Source organism: Micromys minutus (genome assembly GCF_963924665.1).
Source record: "Micromys minutus genome assembly, chromosome: X".
NCBI lineage: Eukaryota > Metazoa > Chordata > Mammalia > Rodentia > Muridae > Micromys > Micromys minutus.
The window spans coordinates 111807868-111830234 of record NC_137970.1 but is presented as its reverse complement, the minus strand read 5'-3'; the positions used below and the strand labels follow the sequence as shown (position 1 = coordinate 111830234).

The 22367-nt window shown below is 40.6% G+C and overlaps 1 protein-coding gene across 1 annotated transcript; it reads left to right on the top strand.

Moving 5' to 3' along the window:
- Positions 1-9187: 9187 nt before the first annotated feature.
- On the top strand, positions 9188-21258 carry MMGT1 (membrane magnesium transporter 1). The gene is made up of 4 exons (XM_080910992.1): positions 9188-9339; positions 11603-11655; positions 15543-15646; positions 17474-21258. Exons 1-4 carry the CDS (start codon positions 9261-9263, stop codon positions 17631-17633), a joined length of 396 nt encoding a protein of 131 aa, XP_080767118.1. The 5' UTR covers positions 9188-9260; the 3' UTR covers positions 17634-21258.
- The last annotated feature ends 1109 nt before the right edge of the window (positions 21259-22367 follow it).

Below are 22367 nucleotides of genomic sequence, written 5' to 3'. Positions count from 1 at the left end.
GTCTCCCCCCCACCCCCCTGCCCCCCGCCCCTCTCCTCACCCGCAGCAGCCCGTGGTCCGACCACTCCCCGTGGGCTCACGGGAAAGGGGCGGGGCTGGAGCCGAGCCGGCGGTGCAGGCACCGCCCAGCAGGGCCTCCTCCCTTAAAGTGCCCGCCGCAGCTGCCGCCTGCGCGTCCCCATTCTTTGGCTTGTCTGCCCACCTACAGGCGCGGTAGAGCTCGAGCTCAGTCCCAAAGTGAAAGCTCATCGAATCTAACCCACTGTGTTCCTCTGAAGAAACATGGTGTTAGTGTTTTCAGACCCAGGTTACGCTCTCTCCTTTGGTTTCTATTCTGACAGCTGGGAAGGGGACAGAAATCGATCTTCATAACCCATCTGGATATCGTCCCCCAGTGTCTCTTAACAGCATAAGAAGTTGTCCCCATGGGAGTGGCCTCAATCTCCAGCTCTGTTATTTAAATCGGGATCCCCTTATTCTGCCCTTATTGGGGAAAACAGTAACACTGTAACAGTTCATAAAAGGACTCACAAAAAGGCATGGATCATATATGTATCTGTATAATCGGGTTCTCTTTGGATGTCAGTGCTTAATATATGTCATTCACAATCAGGAATGAACATATAGGTTCATCAACCTTCCAAAGAACAGACAACCAAGTTTGTGCTCAAATTTACCTTTTCTCAGAAACCTTGGGGAGAAGTCTTTGCTGGTGCAGGGTGTTTCCCTCCCCTGTTTTCTTTTTGATTGTTACTTTAAGGCAAATGTCGCCAGTTCTTTCACATTTGACTCTCTATCTGTCATTTTCCTTTCCCCCAAAGAGTAATTTCTGCATATCTCTAGACCTCATGAGGCAAGATTTTCCCAGCTCACCTTCATAGTTGAGCTGTTTGAGAACTTTTTCAAATATCGCCATACTCCTTAGGTGAGCTGGGTTTCTTTTTCTCTAGACTTTCACTTCTACATGAATAAGCTACAAGTCTCAAACCCTGGCCTGCCACTGTCCCTTAAGGCCTGTATCTGGTGGGTATTGAATATATCCTCTAGATTAGCTTATTCTTTCCCCTCCAAGTACAAACCCTTCCTTAGTTTTCATGACATCAGTAGTGCTGCTATCCCTGGTGTGGATGCTCCTTGTTAACAGTTTAAGCTCTCTGAGGATAGCGAACTTCAGAGAAATCAAAGCAAGTCTAGAATGGTTATTCTGTGTGACTTGGCCAGGAATTTTCCCCCCATAATAATGCCCCATTCTTTCCTATTAGTAGCTGGGACTGTGGGTCTTCCCAAGAAGACCATGGTCACATGCCTCCTTTCCCGTGCCTCCTGTCTAACTGTACTTCCCTGTTCACACAGGTCCAGGCACCTTACCTTATACAGACAAGTAACCCAGGCAAGGAACATGCCTGGGTTTCCCAGTGTGCTCTCTTCAAATCCAGTTGGATGCCTCCCACCCCACCCCCTGCCCCATATACACACACAACACCTGAAAGCTTACCTCCTTTGGCCATAGCTGCTCATCCCAAGGCTATTTTGCTTCTGTACAAAATCACTTTCTGAGGAGGTGCTGGATAGTAAGAAGAAAGTCACAGGTGTGTTTTTCCTCGACTACAGTTAACAAATCTCTTCCAGCCCCAGACTCCCACCAGTTTCCATGGCCCCAGCAACGGAATACTTTGCACCAACAGCCCCATGATAGTAGTATTCCAGGAGCAATCTACACAGCAATAACTCCACCAGATCATCAAGCCCATGGCCCTAGGCGTCCCCTCAGAACATCCCCTCTCAAACACACACTGTCCCTACTTCTCTTCCCAGCTGCATTTTTCTTCATTGTTGCCAGTGGAGTCAGCGTGCTCTCTGCACTATTCCCAGCTCCCCTCAGTTGCTGCTCTCTGGCCCCTTATCTCCTCCATTTACTTGCTCTGAAGAAGCAAGTAAATGGAGCAAGTTTCAAGTGGAGGCAGTTTGTTTCATCACACTGTGTTGTCCTATACGAACGTGTATGTGTGCGTGTGTGTGTGTGTGTGTGTGTGTGTGTGTGTGTGTGTGTGTGTAGCATGAATCATGTAGCCTGAAGGAGCTGACACTTTGCTTCCTCCTTATTGTTCAAACCCATTACTCCCACACCCTTCATGGGAAGCTCTGTCACCTTCTCTTTTCCTCATTTTCAACACCTAACCACTTCCTGGCCACTCCTACACATTGAAAGTACATGAGAGTCTGCTTCACAGGCTTTCTATCTTCCTCTCAGCCCTGTCACCACCCTTAAGAGACTTCAATAATTAGATAAACAACTCTGAATTCTAGCCTTGCTTCTGTTTCCACTGGGAAAGTCAAAGCATTCTGGGAAAATCCTGCCCTCCAATTTATTCAATATCACATTCATGTCTTCCCACCCACCCCCACATCAGTTTCATGTCAAAGGTGTTTCCTTCTTTCAGAAACACAGTTCTCGGTCTAGTTCATGCCTTCTTTCTTTCTGCCTCTTCTTCCCCCTGCTTCTCTGTCAACATGTTCATGAGGTATGTTCTGATAAACGGCCCTTCCTTCAAGCTGCCCCCTTGCTACTGTGCTGCTTCGCCTCTTGCTTGAGAGATAATCTTTTCTGTGACCACATCCCCTAGTGTGGGTCTTATCAAAAATCAGATTCCGGCCAAAGGACCAAAGAAAACCTATCATCTGTTTGTTTGTTTGTTCTTTTAAACTGCAAGCTAAAGATGCTTTTGACATTTTAAAATAAAAAAATAATAGCCCAAAAGGGTCCTTGGTGATGTGACACTCACCTCACGTGAAATCAAACTTTCAGCATCTATCCAAGGTGGAGTGTTGGGAAAAGGGGTGCCATTTGTTTGTTCACCGTTTATGGCTGTTTTTCTCTAACAAGAGCAGTGTTGGGTAACTCTGAGGGAGGCCTTGGGGCCTGCAAAGCCTAAGGTATTTATGTGACCCTTTCTTGGAAGAATGTGACCTCTGCCTTAGTCCCTGTCATTCATTCCCCAGGCTCCTATGACACAGCACTTTTTGAAGCTCTTCTCTGCTTTTCTATGTTCACCCTTGCTCCAGATCTGCCAGTGCCCCCCAATTTATTTCTGTCTCCTCAACAAGGAGCACTATTATGGTCTGTCCTCCTCTGAGATATTTACCTCAGATATTCTGAAACACATAACACTATACCTTGTAGTTCTGTAAATGGTTCAAATGTATCTCCTGCATGTCTTCCCGCATGTTTCTCCTGCTTGGATAGGCCTACAACCCCATCCTTCCAAAATTAACTTCTGCTTGGCTTGACAAAACTCAAAACTGAAAGTCACTAAACTCCCAGGATGCCCTCAGACTCAGTTGGAAGCTCCTGTTCCTAAAGACCTTGAACAAATCTGGGCAAATCTCTATCCTAGCTCTCCACATACATTATCATATTCATTTTCTAAGATCAGGAATTCCTCCAAGGCAAAAATTAGATATTAATTAGTCCTTTACCAACAGCGCCTAGTACACAACTTAACCAAAATAAGTACTCTGGGGCAGGCAAGATGGCTCAGTGGGTAAAGATACATGCCGATAAGCCTGACTCATATGGTGAAAGAACAAAACTGACTACTGAAAGTTGTTATGTGGCCTACACACACACACACACACACACAGGTGTTCGAACAGTCATGAATACAAAAGAAAATGCAAAAAAGTATTCAATAATACATACCATATCACGGCATCAATGAAGGTCCCTTGAATTTCACTGAGTACAAAAGAAATCTCCATGTTTTCAAGTGGCATTGAATTTCCATGGGAACCCAGACTCAATCTAAGGATAAACTGAAAGAGGACTTTGCAATGCCAGGTACCTAGTAAGTACTCAGTAAACACTTGATAACTGAAAAACACAGATAAGTTTAGTCTAGTGCTCAGCACAATCCTTCCTTTACTGGAAGTGTCTGATAAACAGTTACCAAACTGATGTACTGGAAGAAAGGTAGGAAAGTTTTCTTGAGGTCATATTATGGAAGATCTACAATGCAATTGAAATGGTTAACTCCTTCATTTCCCCATTCAAAAATGTGTTGTATTGGAGGTACCAATCAGGAGTTTAGAAAAGCAGTTTCTCATGGCTAACACACACCTGTGAGTCCAGCACGTTTAGAAGGCTGAGGTAGGTAGGAGCAACAGGATTGTGAGACCAGTCTGGGTTACACAATGAAATTCTGTGCCTTCTCTATATTAGTTACTTTTCTGTCACCATGACCAAACGTCACTTAAGGAAGAGAGAGTTTGCTTTGGTTTATAGTTCCAGAGGGATAACAGCCCACCATGATGGAAAGGCATAGCAGCAAGTGTTAGGCATGGCCGGGAGCTCATGTCTTCAAAGGCAAGCAAGAAGCCGAGAGAGCAGATTGGGAGTATGGTGAGACTATTCAATCTCAAGACCTGCCCCCAAAGACATACTCTTCCCACCAAGGCTGAACCACCTAAACCACTCCAAACAGCACAACAACTTGGAACCAAGTATTCAAATATCTAAGTCCTATACAGAGAATATCCAATGAAAAAAATAAAAATAAAAAAAGAGAAAAAAGGATTCAAGTCCATAGGGAACATTCTCATTCAGAGAGCCGCACCCTCTTACCAAATAATAAATAAATAAATCATAAATAAAATACAGAAAATTAAGCAGTAGTATTAAAATGTAATAGGGTCTTAATTTATTGGGTATGATAGGAACGAAAGAATAAATGTGGCAAACTGAAACAAAATCCAGTGTGGATGGCTAAGCATGCAGCTCAGTAGGAGGACACTTGCTCAACATGTGCAAGGTCCTGGGTTCAGTCCCTAGCACTGCCAGAAAGAAAAAAAAAAAGACACTGAAAAAGGACTCCCAGGTTCTAACCTACATAACTGGAAAACAGACCTATTAGCAGTAATAGTAGGAAGTCAAAGGCTGAACTTGGCTGTGAACAGGGTGGAAGAAAGAAACCTGTGGGAATCCAGGCATGGTGACACATGACTATAATATAAGCATTCAGAAGGCTGGGGCAGAAAAACTGTCATGAGTCTGAAGCTGCCCTGGGTTATATAGCAAGTGCCAGACCAGTCAGGGAAAAATGACAATCAGACCCTGTCCAAAACCTATGAAGGAGACTGGTGGGAAATCCACATGCTGACACTGTGGGAGACAGAAACATATCGTGACAGTTCAGGAGTGACATCAGCAGCAATAGAGTTGGGATCAGTTTGTTCAGTATTGAAGCTGTGGCACTTCCTGACTTCTCCCAAGAAGAGAGCGCATCATGAGCTCAGTCCCGGAGTGTGTGTGGTTGACTCTGCACCAATTCATCCGCAACACCCAAGGGCAGGTACAGTTGGGCAGAGAGCTGTCCAGGGCACAGGCAACATCCATGTACTGTTCTGCTCAAGAAACAGAGTTCAGTTCCCATAACCCACCTCAAGCAGGTAGCTCACAACCAACTGTAACTCCCTCTCTAAGACGTAACACTGTACGTCTGGCCTTTGTAGGCACCTGTACTCATGTGCACAATATCTATTCACAGATACTCTTACAACACACACACACACTTTTAAAAATAAATATTTTAAATAATAAAAGCAATAATCAACATTTGTAGAGTGCTTATAGTGTGTGAGATTACTTAAACACCTCAAAGGCGTCATGTCAAGTTACAGGTGAGGAAACAGAAGCACAGAGAACATGGGTAACTCCTATCTATCAGATGGCCAGAAGGAAAATCCAGGGTCCAAACCTTACGCCAATCCACAGTACATCCTCCAGAAAACTACTGTAGTAAAAGTAATCCAGCAAAGAATTCTCAAAGCCATGAATCATGTAAATACAATCATATTAAGACTGGATTCTCCAAAAGCCAAGGTGCTACTTAGTTATGGTTTTTGTGTGTGAGTTTTTTTTTTTTTTTTTTTGAGATCCGTGTTTTGGTGTGTCTCCTTTGCATTTCTTCTGAGTACACACTATGGCTATGAGAAGAAAATGAATAGATGCAGTGTCGTTTCTGAAAATGTTAGTTTCCTATGGAGAACTTCAAGCCAGAGAACTGGACTCCAGTTCTGGGAGCTAGGAAGCCACCTAGGGCCTACAGAAGCTGTGCTTAAAGAGGCCTAGGCTCGGGCTGGAGAGGTGGCTCAGCAGTTAAGAGCATTGACTGCTCTTCCAGAGGTCCTGAGTTCAATTCCCAGCAACCACATGGTGGCTCACAACCATCTGTAATGAGACCGATGCCCTCTTCTGGTGTGTCTGAAGACAACAACAGTGTACTTAATACATAATAAATAAATAAATCTAAAAAAAAAGTGACCTAGGCTCCGATAAGAGCTACACATCTGCCTAACTGAACATGTGTCCAAGGGATTCTGCTTTGTCCTCATTTGTTCTTTTAAAAATATGTGTGAATGCTTCTCTGGCAGATTATTTATGTGTCTTCAGGGAACCTGGACAAGCACTTTTTGCATGATGGATGTGTTGTGTAAAGCCTATACTGGATCTAGGGAAGATCTGCCTGTCTGAATGATTCAATTTCTGCTCTTTTACTGATCTGCTTCCTTGCCTGAGAAAGACCTATGCAATTCCCCGTTTGCTGGTAAGTCCATAAAAGGAGCAGGAGGTAGGACAGACAGGTAGGCCACCAGGCTAGCAACCAATAGAGTTGTAGAATTTGTTTCCCAGAGATATAGTTCTTAATATAAATACCTCAAAGAAAGGTTTTTGATTATTTAATTCGGCATGTGTGTGTCTGTCGGTCTGTCTGTCTGTGCGTGCATGTGCACTGATCCTCAACTATCAGGAAGTCATTCTCTCCCCTACCACCAAGTGGTTCTGTGGGTTGAACTGAGGTCATTAGGTTTGGCAGCAGACATTCTTACCTGCTAATCCATCTCATAAGCCCTTTTAGTGCATGCTACATATTCTTCTTGCAGATATCTGTAATAGGAACATATTTATAGGAAAAGTAAAGTTTCAAACTTGGTCAGAGTATGCCAGAGAGAGGGGAAACATGTACAAGGGACATACAAGGATAATTTAAGAACGTGGCTGGCATGAAACAGAGGTTCTTGCTGGGACACTTTCTCTAGTCAACAGGTCAACCTGGGAACTATTTCTCTATAAATACCTTAGGTATCATTATTCCCACCTCTGTATCATTAATTCATGGCACATGTGGAGAGTGGTTTTTGTTCGTTTGTTTGTTTGTTTTCAGGGATGAATAGTTAGAGTGAGAGTCAGTTTCTTTCTCCTCTCCTCTCCTCCCCCGCACCTCTTCCTCCCCCGCTCTCAAAACCCTCCAATCTTTATTAATTACTTTCTGCTTGAGATCGGTTGTTATTAGGTCACGTGGGAAAGTTTTTATTTTCATTCAATATGACCATTATCTAAGCTAAAACAAAAGTTTGATGCGTTTCAAAAACTATATTTTCTATATTGCAACATCTCAAGCATTTTCCTGTCAGCTAAATAGTGATTAGTTGGCTTGTTCTGACTGGGAAGTTCCCTGGTAGTTCTCCTTTTGTAAGGAATACAAGATATTGCAATTGATGTTGAATAAGCACTGTGTGGAGAGGGCCCAGAGAACAGTAATGACTATGACTTAACTGGACGGGATCCAGTTGTTCTGAGTTGAAGAAACCCAAGTATACCAAAAATCCCTGTGGGGATTTCTAAAATCCAACTCAAAATACTAGATGGAATCTCTGTAAAGCTCTTCTCAGCGATAAAATCACTCCGCGATCTTTGCCATCGCTTATTCATCCTTCATTCTTCAGGTTTGTATTCAACGCCTGCTGTTTGCCCATCAGTGTTCTATAGAGAGGAAGCTGTTTTCCTGCAGCTCTCATTCCAGAGTGGGAAGAGAGGCAGCAAACAACAGTAACCCAACAAGCACAATACATAAACAACAGTTTAGAAGGGTATATAAAAATCAGAATACAATAAGAACACAAGTGGGAAGGCTTCAAATTTAAAAGGCATAGTAAGGACCAGCAGTACTGACCAGGTACTGGTGAGTCAACTGATTCAGATGACACAGTTCTTTAGAGGTTTATGGGAAAGAACAGTATTCATGCTTTACATTTACTTTGTGATACGCAGTTTACAAAGGTGTGCCACCCAGCCAGGAGCACTGAAGTAACTTATATAGAGTTGAGGGTGTGAGCTACATTTGGCCATAAAAATGTCATGCCCACAGGATCTACTCACATGCAAATTAATATCCATCAGTGGGTAGCTAGGAATGCTGATCTGGAGCCAAGGAGTTATGGTATTTGAGGAAAGTTGTTCATTTGGAATCACTGTTATAACTAAGCTGGTCTGAAGTGGAAACGGACTAATGAACTTGTTAACAGTGTAGAGCAGAGGCCAAGGAAACACCTCACTTCTGAATGCCTACATTTAGGAGATGCAGATAAAAATGGAGAAAGGTTACATTTGTATGCTGATCAGACTATGTTTTAAACATCCCCTTATTCTCGTATTTCTGCCTTTTAGTACATGCTAGGTTTCTTCTTGACAAAACTGTCCCACTGTGCTACACTATCTTTTCTGTGGATCTTACTCATAGAAACATAAAGTAAAAACGTAAGAAGTTGAACTAATTCTTTGAGCGTTCCCAGCATGCCAAGCGCTCAGGGCTCCAACACCCCCTAAGTTATTACCTTCTACACTTTACTTCCTCACGTTAATGCCCTTGCAACCTGCCTCAGCACCAGTTTTCTGAGGCCAGAGGCATAGGAAAGGCTTACTGAAAGGGAAGGACTCTGTTCTAAGGAAAATCAACTAAACTAGCCAAATAACAAATACCAAGTACCAAGCTTTTGAATTCTACACCTACAGCCTTTTACCAAAGCCACCAGCCCCACCTTCTTTTTTCTCCCAGGCTTTTCCGTAAGTCCCGCCCCTTCTCTAAATCTGACGCTTATTTGTGGACTCTCTACCTCGTTTCCCCATTGGTCTCGCTTGGCCTGTTTTTCACGCCTCCCCCACTCAGCTCCGCCCTTCTCAGGGAAGCGGCACTGCGCAGACGTGGAGGAGGCCTCAGGACCTTTTTCCGTGTCGCTTTCTCCTTCTTCCCAGCATTCCTTTTTCCGCGTTCTCACTGCTCTCTGAGTCTGGAAGCTACCGGCACTTCGCGCCCAGGGCTTTGTTGACGTCATGTTCCTGCGCCGCGTGGACGCCCGCCGGTGAAAAAAGGAATACCTCAGCCGCCCTTCATCTCCTTTTGTTGGGCTGCCGCTCCTTCTGAATCATGGCGCCATCGCTGTGGAAGGGGCTTGTAGGCGTCGGGCTCTTTGCCCTAGCCCACGCTGCCTTTTCAGCTGCGCAGCGTAAGTGCCTGAGGGACGGGGACTGCTCGCATGAGGGACACCAGGGGCTGTGTGGGGGCGCTTCCTTAAAGGACTGTTGGACCCAGTGCCGGAGAGCTGTTTTGAGACATTTTTACATTGGGGCGATTAAATAAAGCAGTGCCGGGTCCTCAACGGGAGGCTTGAAACTGGAGGGTTGTGGAACACCTAGGTTTCAGGACGGTTAAAAGAGGTTGCTGATGTTTGAGAAAGAATTCAGACCAGGAGTCTGTCCCAGAACTCCAGACATGAGATGTCAGATGCAGCATAAGGCAGCTCAGACAAAGTGTGGACTTGAGAACTTTGAATGCATGTGGCACCTTGACAGCTAAATAGGCAGCATCCAGGGCACTCTGCTGTCCAGGCAGAGACTGCGAAGTTAAGTGACCGATTGCCTCAGGGAGGCACTGTGACACGGGGAAAGAGCAGTGAACTGGTTTAAAAGGTTGGTTGTTAAAATTTTGCTTAACTGTTAAATCTATGTGACCTTGGGCAAAAGATAACGTGCTGTATGGTGGTTTTTTTTTTTTTTTTAGACATTTTTTTTTCTCAGATCAATAATTGAAGTTGCTTCTGCTTTTATGTACTAGGGGCTCCGTGATTCCTTAAGGGAATTCTTAAGCTAGTGGGCCAACAGATAATTCCAGTACGATAATATGGATATGCGAAACGGGTAAACCTGTATATGTATAAATGTTCATGGGGAGTGGTAATTTGGTGGGACCCCGGGAAAAGTGCCTTAGAGCCTTGCTGCTCATAGTGTGGTCAATAGAATAGCATCATGGGCATCACCGGGGAGCTCGTTAGAGTCTAATCAGGCTCCACCTTAGAACTATTGAATCGGAATATTCGTTTTAATAAATCCCTGGGTGAGTTATGTGCACACTACTTTGTGAAGCACTGTCTTGGAGGAGATTAGGATACACTGGAGTACTGGTTATTTTCGAAGTAAGCTTTGGTTCCAGTGTATAGTCCCAGAGCAAGGAAGTCCCTTGCTTGAACTCCAAAAGCCTCATTTCCTCAATGAAGAAATGCCTAGTTGAAGATAGTGTTAAAGAGCCAGAGTAAACTTCATTCAAACAAGAAAGCTAGCTAGAAGTGTGTCATTAGAAGGTTAATCCATGATATTGGATTGGTTTCGAGTTTACCCCTGACTGTAAATTCAAATATATTCTGCCTGCATACATACTTCTTAAACAGAGTCATAACACATTTACACAAAACGATTTGGACATTTTCAGCCTGGAGTACATTATAAAGTGGGAATCATCCTATTTAATCTAGAGGTAGGTTGTCCTACTTGATGTAGAATTGCGATTTGGATTTTTATATTTTTCAAGTGATGAGAATGCCTTGTGGACTGCAGCAAGATCTACTGGCAAAAGTCTGCCATTTACCTTTAACACTAGTTGGGTCATGGGAAATTGTAGCAGCAGATAGCATCCTGTGGCGTTGGAGCATGTTCATCTCTGCCATAGTGACCTTTGATATAGCAGGGCACTGATCATGCACTAAATAAACCTTGCTCACCTTTCATGTTCCCGTTTGCCACAGAGGCAGTTCAGCCAGTGCCACCGTTCTGTAGCTCTTTACAACTAAGTAATACTCTGTTTACTTTCACATGTCTGGGTTGCTAAGAGTGTCTTGAATGAGGTACAGTAAATTATAGTAAACAGAAGAAACATAGATCCTATGTATGACTTGGGGTTCCCAGTTTCTAAATCCTGATCTCAGCCTTCAATCCCTTGCTGCCACCTGATGTCAAGGCAGCAGCAGAATTAAGCAGTAGCAAGGACAGAAATTGAGGACCTGGAAATCCAGGAACACCGGTACACTGAAGAGGAACATTTCCATACCAGTTTTCACTTTGGCTTCACCACACAATGGCAAAGTTATTCAGCACTGGGAATGTTTGTAGTCCTATTGATTGTTAAATAGTTATGACTTCACTGACCACTTAGTGAAAGAAACAATTTCAGAATTTTATACTAATGAAAAATTATGCTTAGTTCTTTCAGTTTCACATTTGCCCATCTGTCAGTAACTTAAGGTGATAAGACAGGCCCTGGCAAGCATGAACTGATTCACACAGGTAAGGCTAACTACATTAGAAGAGGTTTTTGAGGAATCTGGGATCATTGCTCTATGTAGCTTTATGTAGCAATTCTTTGGTCTATTGATTTTCTTGCATTTTAAGAAAGGCAAATGGGCTATAATTTCCTAATGGTATGCTTCTGCTTTATAGATCGTTCTTATATGCGACTGACAGAAAAGGAAGATGAATCACTACCAATAGATGTAAGTTGGTCATTTATATTCCATTAAGTATGCACTTAAAATCAGCCAATTGCTTATGACAAAGTTTATTTTCTTTTGTTTTATTATTCTTTTATCATTTTCAAGCATGATACAGCATCTGTTACCTGCTTCTTTTTTTTTTTTTAAGTAAGTTCTCAGTGTGTAGCTTTGGCTGGCTTGGATCTTGCTATGTAGACCATTCTGGTCTCAAACTCACAGAGATCTATCTGCCTACTTCTGTTTCTGCCTCTATGCCATAGCACAGAAAGGTTGAAAGAAAGCAGGAGTCCTCTTCTATCATGCTGGTTCTAGGGGGAGAATCTCAGGTCATAAGGCTTGAGGGCAAGCATCCTCACCAGCTCAGTCATTTCACTGGCCCAACAATTCCTTTTGAAAATGAAATTTAAAAACAAACAATGCTGACACTACATTATTTACAGACAGGACTGGATGATAAAAGTGAAAGAAGGTGGCTTTTAACCCGAATTAATACCTATTCCCCACTTGACTGTTTTACCAATTCATTGTTATTAGATTTAAACTTAGAAAAATTGTAAGTTCTTCATAACAAAATTAAACAGTAGGTGTGAAAATATAAACTAATCATTCAAAATGAAAACAATGGCAGCACCCGAACTGATCCCATTCCCTGGCAACTTCACATTTGCTATTAATATTTTAAAGGACATCAGTGTTTACACTTTTAAAATGTATATACGGTGTTGTCTTGGTAGATGTACTTTATTTTACCTAATTGAAACAGCTTTTGTGGGCTGGTGAGATGTCTCAGTGGGTAAAGACACTTGCTGAAAAGCCTGATAATTTCTATTTGGTCGCTGGAACCCACATGGTAGGAGAGATCTGACTTGTGTAAGATGTCTCAGATTTGGACCCTTCCTTATGCTGTGGCACTTATGTTGCTCCCACCTATAAGGAAGTATGAAACACTACAAATGTAAGGTGAAAACCAGATCCTTAAAAAAAAGCATTATGCATGTGTATGTGTCATTTAAAAATTTTTTGAAGTTAAGATATAATTATATCATTTTTTTCCCTTTCCTCCTTCTCAGTGCTTCCCATGCACTCACCTCTCACTCTCACTCAAGCTCATGGCCTCTATTTCTTTAATTATTGTTATATACATACACACACACACATATATATATATATTCCTAATATATAAATACAACCTGCTCAGTTCTTGTAATGTTACTTCTGTATGTGTATGATTTCAGGGATGACCATGGGGCCTCAGCCCTAGACAAAACACAGCCAACTAAGGAATGCTGAGAGCAGGGAGAAAGTCTTCCCCAGGGAAGAGCTCCCAGATTATTTATCCAGTACGAAGTTTGTAGTTTTGTAGTTAGCTAGTGTTTTTGTTTGGTTTGTTGAGACAGAGTCTATGTGGCCTAGGTTAGCACTGAAATCATATGTAGCAAGCCTGACCTTGAAAGTCTTGATTCTGCTGCCTTCTTGTATGGTGAGATTACAGGTGTGTGCCAGTACACCCACTTCAAAGTTACCTTTTCATGGACATAATCTTTCTGGGACGTATTTTGATGACAATTCATTGATTTCCACTTTCTTACTAACAGTGTGTTCTATGAAGGACAACTTCTGTGGTGCTAGGGATATAGGGATGTAACTCAGTACAGTGTTTGCCTGGCATACTCCACTCCCTGTGTTTGCTCTTCTATACCCAATAAATTGGGCATGGTGGAACACACTTGTAATCCTAGCACTTGGGATATAGAAAAGAAGGCTCAGAAAACAACATTTTCCTCAGCAACATTGAACTGAGTCCCTGTCTTTAAAAACAACAAGAAAATAAAGACAGTCTCTTTGGTTTATTAGTGGTTGGAATATAAAGTGACATTTCATTAGTTTTTAATTTAGACAGTGATAGCTTGTGGTTAGTTTTGTCTCTGTTTAAAGACATGTGGCTGTTCACTCATCCTTTTTTCACCTTCTCAGGAGCTATACTCAAACATACAGTCACATATCTATTGAAAATAAAATTCATGTGATCATAATTCAGGAAATAGGCTCATAATCCTTTGTTGATTAATTTCAAACATTCAGCACTGTTGCTTGCACAACCTGTTTGGAAAGCAATTTGCTGTTATATAATACATCAAACACATACATACTCTACTCAGAGTTTCCATTCCTGTGTACCAGGAAACATGTAGCAATATTTATGTTGGCCTTTTAAAAATGGCAGGAAACATCCCACATTCCCAGTAATAACACAGTAAATCATGTTGTTTTCATATGATAGGTCCTAAGCACAATGAAAAGGAATAGACTACTGCTGCAGGGATGACTCTCACAAACAATGTTGAGGGAAGACAGCTAGACTCAAAAGGATGGATGCCAGTGCATTTAAATGAGAGTCATGAGTAAAAGTAAATGGTAATGTGTTTTAGACATTCCCAAACTGATCAGAGACAGAAGGAAAACCGTCTGGAAGAACAAAGAATGGATTAGTGACTGTATAATTAGGTATAATGGTTAATTTTGAGAAGGAAGGTTCTGGGAAGCCATGTTTGTCATGTACCTATAATTGCTATTCCTGGGAAGGCTGATGCAGGAGGATTATGAGTTTAATGCCAACTTGACCCTGCTTCAAATGAGACAGGAGGGAAAGACTGGAAGTTTAGCTGGTTGGTGGGTATCTGATACCTTTTTATTGCTTTTCTGTATATTGTGCTCATATGCTTTGTGCCCTCTCTGATGCTAAACAGTAATAACAAAGGAGTTTTAATTGCTCTTGGAAGTAGACAGTTTGGTACTTGTTCTGAGTGGCTTAGTACCATTCAGTACTTGGTAATTTTGCTTCTGAGGGCATGTTGCTAAGATCACTTCCTAAAACATCAGAAGTGTTATTGTACTTAAGAGATTTTATTGTGTCTGAATGCAAATCATTTCAAGTAAGAGCTGACTCCTGGATGAGTGGCACTGAGGAATGCTTGTTAGAAGTCACCCAGAGGGCTTCTTCTAGTTGGGAGCTTCTTAATTACTGCCTCTATATCATTGGATAGTATGGAACTCTTTCCATTATTCACATTATCTTGCTTTAATTTTGGTAGATTATATACATCTAAAAATCATCAGTATTAACAAAAATTATTCCAGCTTGGTGGAATGTAAATGTTAAAAGGATTGAATTTCCTCCATGTCTCCTTTCTCCTCTTTAATTTAATTAATTCCACCCTTCTCTTTCTTTTGGTTAACTCGGCCTGAAGGTGTGCCAATTTTGTTAATGTTTTCAAAGAACCAACTCTTTGTTTAATTGACTCTTTGTATTTTTGTTTTTATTTTACTGATTTAAGCCATGATTAATGGGATCTCTTTATTATACCCCTTCTACAAGGCTCAAAGACCATCATGAAAAATGAGGCAGAAAGACTGTAGGAACCTGAGAGTCAGGGAGGGTCAGAAGGAAACAGTGTATAATGGACATGACAGGAGCACTACACTCACGACTCATACCAGCTGTGGTCATCTGCACAGCATCAAGCCAACCAACAGTCAAGCGTGGAGTAGGAAGGGGCCATAAGTCCCTTCTAACTGATGCACTATGGATAGTTAATAGCTTCTGGTGGAAGATTGGACAATTTTCCTTAAGGTCAACTTCTGGGGTTACTAAACAATAATTTAATGTAGAAGAGATACAAAATTGGTGTCAAAGAAACAGAGACAGATGTGGGTGGAATAAATGGGAGGCATATCATCAAAATACACTGTATGAAATTCTTAAAGAATTAGTAAAAATTATTAAAGAATATTCATCTAAAAAATGTCGCCCAGAGGGGGAAATCGGATTGTCAGTTTTCCAGTAGCATTCATATGCTATTTGTTAATCTGCATCTTTATACTCACAGATAGTTCTTCAGACACTTCTGGCCTTTGCAGTTACCTGTTATGGCATAGTTCATATCGCAGGGGAGTTCAAAGACATGGATGCCACTTCAGAATTAAAGAATAAGTAAGTCCCTTTTCAGAAGCATTTAATTTTAGAGATTTTTTTTTATGTACATGATTTACACTCTGTTTTCAGTTATATAAAAGTTGGTTTTATTTTTGTCTTATGATTATATAGTTTGTAGGGGTAATGAGGGAAAAGTATTAAGTTAGTGTTTGGTGTCATAGGTAAAACAAATTTGAAAGCCAGGTACGGTGGCATATACCTGTAGGCCCAGAACTCTTGAGAAGTGAGAAGCAGAAGGATTGTGAGTTCCAAGACAGTCTAAGCTCTATGGGAAGACCCTGCTTCAAACCAAAACAATAAAAAAATAAAATAAAGAAGAACAGTAAAAATTAGATATTAGATTGTGGTTCATACTAGTAACCTAAAAATATTAGTTGGTTAGAATGTGATAGGTGGATGAAAATAGGTGTACAGAAAGATAATAGCTCAGAAACTTTAACTAGCTTCCTTCCCTGCTTTTCCTTCCCATATACTCCCTTCTTTCCTTCTTTCCCCTGCTCCCTTTCTTATGCTTTTATCCTCTTGTCCCAGCTTATTCTTTTGAAAATGAACTGATTTTTCTGTTTCCTTTGTTATTTAAACTTAATCTTGACTTGAGTCCTGCCCTCAGCCCCATTTCTGTGTGTGGATTAAATAATACTGTTGTTCTGCAAAGTTCTCCTGTTTTTTGTTTGCTTTCTTGCCCCATATTTTTACTTTGGTTTCTTTAATTCTATTTCTGGACTTTTCCCAACCTTCCTTATCTAGAAATAATAATCCCTTAGAATATTTTCTTTGAAACATTCACAGGCAGCATCTATATACTGGAGAAAGTTCCTCCCCTCCATTTACTTCATTATTTCCATCGATTTTAAAGCTATTTTGTATTTATACACATGTGACTACATGAGTTATGTGTACTCTATGCATGCAGGTGCCTGTGGAGGCCAGAGGGAATTGGGTTCCCCTGGGATTGAAGGTAGGAGTGCTTATGAACCACCTACTCAGCATAGATGCTGAGGAGGACTAAACCCTGTACTCTGCAGGAACAGTACACATTCTTAATCCTTGACCTACCTCTCAAATATTTCCATTTGGAAGTATACTTGAGTGGTTAAGTGGGGCTAACTTTGAAATATGGTCTTTTTTTTCCATAAAGAGAAGATTCTCTGCTTCTTTTCAGAAAAGAATATTCAAAAGCAAACACAAACGTGGTTAAATTAACATTCATTTAATTTTTAATTTTTTAAATTAATTAAATTAAATTAGTGCTTTAAAAATACTAATATCTCAAGATATTTATGGACTTTGCTAGAGGATACAAATTTCACTGGAGGAGTCTTTGAAGGATCTTGGGCAAGGAGCCAAACCAAATGTCATCAACTAGGGGGCGGCAAAATAGTTAAGTTTGGCCAATAATACATATAGAAGGCCAAACGAAATTTTTCACTGTACTTGAAAAACAGATCTATGAAATCTCTTATGGCTTGAAATATCTGTGGCTTAGGGCTAAAGGAAAATGGTGCAGTGTGTGCTGGCATTGGAAAGGTGGGTTATCATAAGCTGCTGGTAGGTTTACAGAGGTGATAGAAGTTCATCTAGTATGTGTTATTATTGCTAGGCATCCCAGGATGAATGACTGAAGAAGAAAGTCTGAGAACTTTATGGCCATTTCCAAGTTTCATAATTCTCTGTATAGGAAAAAATACTCAGTACAGTGTGATTACCATTTGCAGTCTAATCTGTAATTCTCAACAAATTTATAGTTCATTAGAAGCCTGCTTACTTTTCAGATGGGCTTTTATAAAGGTTTATCTAAAAATTGGTGTTCTTTTTTCTTTTAAGGACATTTGATACCTTAAGGAATCACCCATCTTTTTATGTGTTTAACCATCGTGGTCGAGTGCTGTTCCGGCCTTCAGATGCAACAAATTCTTCAAACCTAGATGCATTGTCCTCTAACACATCGTTGAAGTTACGAAAGTTTGACTCACTGCGCCGTTAAGCTTTTTACAAATTAAATAACAGGACAGACACAGAATTGAGTATTGGAGTTTGGGGTGTAAAACACTCCCCCCCAACATCAGTATTTATATTGCTATTTCAGAGCTAGTTAAAATAATCTATGACCCTTGTTTATACATTGTTGATCCGATCAAATGGTATATGAGTTATCTATGAAATGAGTCTTTGAACTTTCGTATAGAGGGTTTTTTTTTTTTTGTTTTTTTTTTTTTTTTGTTTTTGTTTGTTCATTTGAAGCTATTCTCATGTTTTGTAAAAGTCACTATTTCGAACATATTTCCCCGAAAAATTTTGGGATTTTTGTGATTATTTATTTTCTTAGATTTCTTTTCTTTTGCACTACAGTTTTTAGGAATCCTGGAAATACCATGTAACACCTGCATTTTGCAGCACAAGAGTCGAATGGTCTTCAGTTCTTATCAGACCAACTGCTTTAAGAAGACCAAAATGGTGACTTTACAGTCTTGGGTCCCCTAAAAAGTGACTCTGCTTTTACAGATACTTGCCAATTTTTACTTTATTAATGGTTTCTCTCTGGACCCCACTCCTTGATACTGTCTAACATCAGCTGTCTTGTTTCATCATTTCTAAGATTCCGTGTGCAGTGAGCAATTTTTATGTCAGAAATTCTATCATAACATACATATATTTAACAAGTTCATCTTGCTGTAAAACTACTCATGTTCTTTTGTTGTAAAACTTTCACTGATTGTATAATATAAGACTAGTTGAAAGTAGACCAAAAATGACAAATTATGACTTCATTATCTTGCCTAGGTAGAATAGTATTGATTGAAGAAAACTGATCGTCATTAGCAAGTCTCACTCATTCTAAGTCTGTTGGTTTATGTCATACTAAACTAGTGAATTAGTGAAAATAAAGGAAGTGGCTCATTTTATCTAAAGGCACATGCAAAGAAACTGGGCCAAATATGTTCTAAATATTTGGAGTTAATCTATTTAAATTCTCTTAGAAAATTAAGGTCATTTAAGAAGTTGTTTTGCAGCTTCTGACTGAGCGCTGGCCTGGAGTTTTCCATCTTAACTCTGTGGTGCTGAAGGTGAGGATAAGGACACAGCATTGAATGTTTTTCAGAAACAGTAGTTTTACTGTAAGAAAATTGGAGTAGGTTTTTCAGCTAGAAAAATAAGATGCTCAACATTACTTTGTAGAGGTTATTGCTTTCCACAAGCATGAACACATTACTTGTGTTAAACTACATAGGTGTAAAGGGAATAACTGTGGGTTTTGATAGGAAACCTGCCTGATGCTTTTTTGTTTGTTTCAGGCAGGGTCTTCATATCGAGATGTTCTTTTACTTGGTAGCATTTTTTGATTAGGAATGAACCTTAGCCTTTCTGCCCAGTCATGCACAGCCTCAAAGGACAGATTATTTTGTCATTTCTTTGTTGGTTTTGGTTTTTGTTTGTAAACAGGATTCTGTATAACCTGAGCTAGCCTCAAACTTAACTATGTAGCTGAGGATGATCCTTATGCCTTCACTGCTTCAGTGCTAAGATTATAGGTGCCACTACACCTGGTTTTTGGGGTCCTGGAAACTGAACCCAGGGTCTCATGCACGCTAGGCAAGCACTGTACCAGCTGAACTACATCCCAGGCCCGTGACATTGAATTGTGATTCTTGAGCTCTGGTTTGCTAGCTAAGTCTGTGGAGCACTGACTCTGTTCTCTAATGAGAAGAAACTCAGAAATCTGCTGATTACCTACAATAATTTAGAAATAGGCTAGAAGTGGGAAGTCAAGTCAGGTGTGGTGGCATGTGCTTGTAATCCTAGCACTTACAAGGCTGAAACAGGATCACAAGTTTAGGGCAAATCTGGGCTATCTTAATGAAACCCTATCTTAACCCCAACCCCCCAAAAACTCGAATCCAAGGACTAATGTGATAGATCAAAAAGGCATGCACGAAGCATGCTGTACATCAGGCTTTTCTGCCATACTCCTCGACTATTACTTGATTGAAGAGCCTCTTGTTTTCTTTGGAGACTGTTTCCCTTCTCAATGTTTTTTCATAATAATGCTACTGAGAATCTGCGTGTTTTATACTTTCATTCTTTAAAGGGTGTATAGTTGCCAGATGTGGCTCCCGCCTATAATACTAACACTCAGGAGGCCAAGGCAGGAATGTTGTCACATAAGTTCAAGACCAGAATTAGATACACAGTGAGACCTTATCTTTAAAGAAGTTCTACAAATCTTAAAGGGTACAATTAAGTAACTTTAAATATACTCACAGAATTATGCAACCACTTGATAAATCTAGGGCATTTCACTCCCCTCCAAGAAGCCCTGTATTCTTTAGTAGCCGCCTCTGATTTCTTCCTAGTATGCCCCATCTAGGTCCTAGGAAACCAGTAGTCTGTTATATGCACAATCTGATCATTTAGTATGAATGAATTAATACAATATTCAGTCATTTGCAACCAGTTTCCTAAATATGGTTTCCTATGTGGAATGAATGCTCATTCTGGGGTTGTAAATCTGGTAGAATGCTTGCCTAGCATGTGCAAGACCCTATGCTCATCCACAGTATCACAGAAAAAAGCTAGTTGATAAATCAATGGATCTAAAGAGGCAAAGCCAGATACCTGGCAGACTCTAGAGTTAATCTTCTTAAATAGAATAGTTTTCCTCCTAGCCAAACATCCATTCTATACTACTGCTTTTAACTTCCATTCTAGTCCCCCACCCCTACCCCTGCTTTGGTTTTGTCAAGACAGGGTTTCTCTGTGTAACCCTGGCTGTCCTGGAACTCACTTTGTAGACCAGGCTAGACTCCAACTTACAGAGATCTACCTGCCTCTGCCTTTCAAGTGTTGGGATTAAAGGCATGAGCCACCAGTGCCCGACCGGTTCTAGTTTTTACAATGGATATTAAAAATCTATTCTTGTCTACCCAGCCAAGAAAATCCTGCTTAAAATAATGCTAAATATTTGGCAGATATTTGACATGGTAAATGTAGATGTGTCCACCTTTGGACAGCTTGTATACCTCAGACCAGGTAAATACCCCCATTTTTTTAAATCAATATCATCGAATCTCTGCTATCTTCTTGAACTATGGTACTATAAGACTAAATCAGATTTGGGTGCATTGTAACAGTGCTAAGTGTGTTCAGTAGAATTGTATTTACAGTGCTGTGTGATAGTCCATTACTGCCTAGGGTAGTTGAAAACCAGTGAACTGATTTAGTGCTAGGTAAATCTATAGCTGACATGAGTTCAGTGACACTCAAAAATAGGAGACATATACTCGTCAAAGGTCTCCAGAATGCAGGAACACACTTCATAACCAGGGAACTAGCCAAATCCTATGGGCTAATAGCTCAGTTGCAGGGAATAAAGTTTGTGAATTGGAGGCAACTATGCACAGTAACTCCATAATAGTTCTTCCTAAGCACTTGTGGCATACTTTTGAGTGACATGACAGCATCTTCTTGGCTGTATGTGACAGGTTTCCATGATGTATCGAATACTGTTGTTTGTGAGCCTTGATGCCTGTAACACCAATAAACCCATTGTTGGATATATTTTTCTCTCTTTAAATGACCTTGCCTTGTCCAATAAATAAGTGATTGTCTCACCTTGTGTTTGGTAGTGGCTTTTTGTACATTTGTTTTTACTTTCAATCTCATTTCTTCAGTTTCTCTGTCCCCAGAAAAAAAAGATCTAATTTTACGATATGTTATATATGTTGTATGATAATGTATTTTTCCTAGCATGTTGGTGATTTTTAAATGTGTTCTTGAGTTGTATATGTAAAATCTTTATTTTGTTTTTGAGATTATAATATAATACTTTTTCCTATTTCTCTACTCCCTCTAATGCCTTACATGTACCCTCCTTGCCATATTTCAAATTCATGGCTTCAATTTCTTTAATATTTTACATACATATTTGAGATGGTCCATACTGGCCTCAGACTCCCTATAGAATCAAGGCTGGACTTGAATGCCAAATCGTCCTGCATCTGCCTCACTTCCCTACCACATATGGAAAGTCTTAATGTACTTTTATTTTGCACTCATAACATATGCTATTTCTCAATAAACAAGTGTCCTGCAGGGTACAGGGGCTGGCCCTAGAGCAGCAGCGAGGGCTCACCGCATCACAAGTACCGCACACAATCAAAATAACCGTGTTTAAAAAACTGCTTTTGGTTTTGTTCTCTTGCTCTTGTTCTCTTGCTCTCTTACCCTCTTCCTCCTTTGTCCCTTCTCTCCCCATTCCCTTCCCCCATCTCTCTCCACGTGCTTATGGTAGGCCTGTACCCCTCTCCTCCCTCTCTCTCTCTTCTACTATTACTCTTTTGACTCCCCTCCCCATGCCCTAAATAAACTCTATTCTATACTTAAAAAAAACCTGAATGAGCTGGGTCTGGTGACACATACCTTTGACACTCAGCTAACAAAGTCACCCAACATATACTTTATTATTTTAAGCTGGCCAGGACTATGTAGTGAGAACTTGTTCAAAACAAAACAAAACAAAAAAAAAAAACAGTACTATCAGGAAAAAATCAAAAGTTTAGCCTGGCAGTGATGCCATATACCTTTATTCCCAGCAGTTGGTTGGCAGAGGCAACCTGATCTACATAGTCAGTTCCAGGGCAGTCAGGGCTACACAGAAAAAAAAATTGTCTTAGAAAACAAAGCAAAATCAAAAGTTTAGTGAGGATCTAAGGGCAAGTCC

What these genes read in the sequence shown, in the direction of transcription:
- MMGT1 (XM_080910992.1), top strand. Translation starts at nt 9,261, where the DNA reads ATGGCGCCATCGCTGTGGAAGGGGCTTGTAGGCGTCGGGCTCTTTGCC. An exon ending in ATGAATCACTACCAATAGAT is followed by an intron (nt 11,656 to 15,542) that starts GTAAGTTGGTCA and finishes TTATACTCACAG; the next exon opens with ATAGTTCTTCAGACACTTCT. An exon ending in ACTTCAGAATTAAAGAATAA is followed by an intron (nt 15,647 to 17,473) that starts GTAAGTCCCTTT and finishes TTTTCTTTTAAG; the next exon opens with GACATTTGATACCTTAAGGA.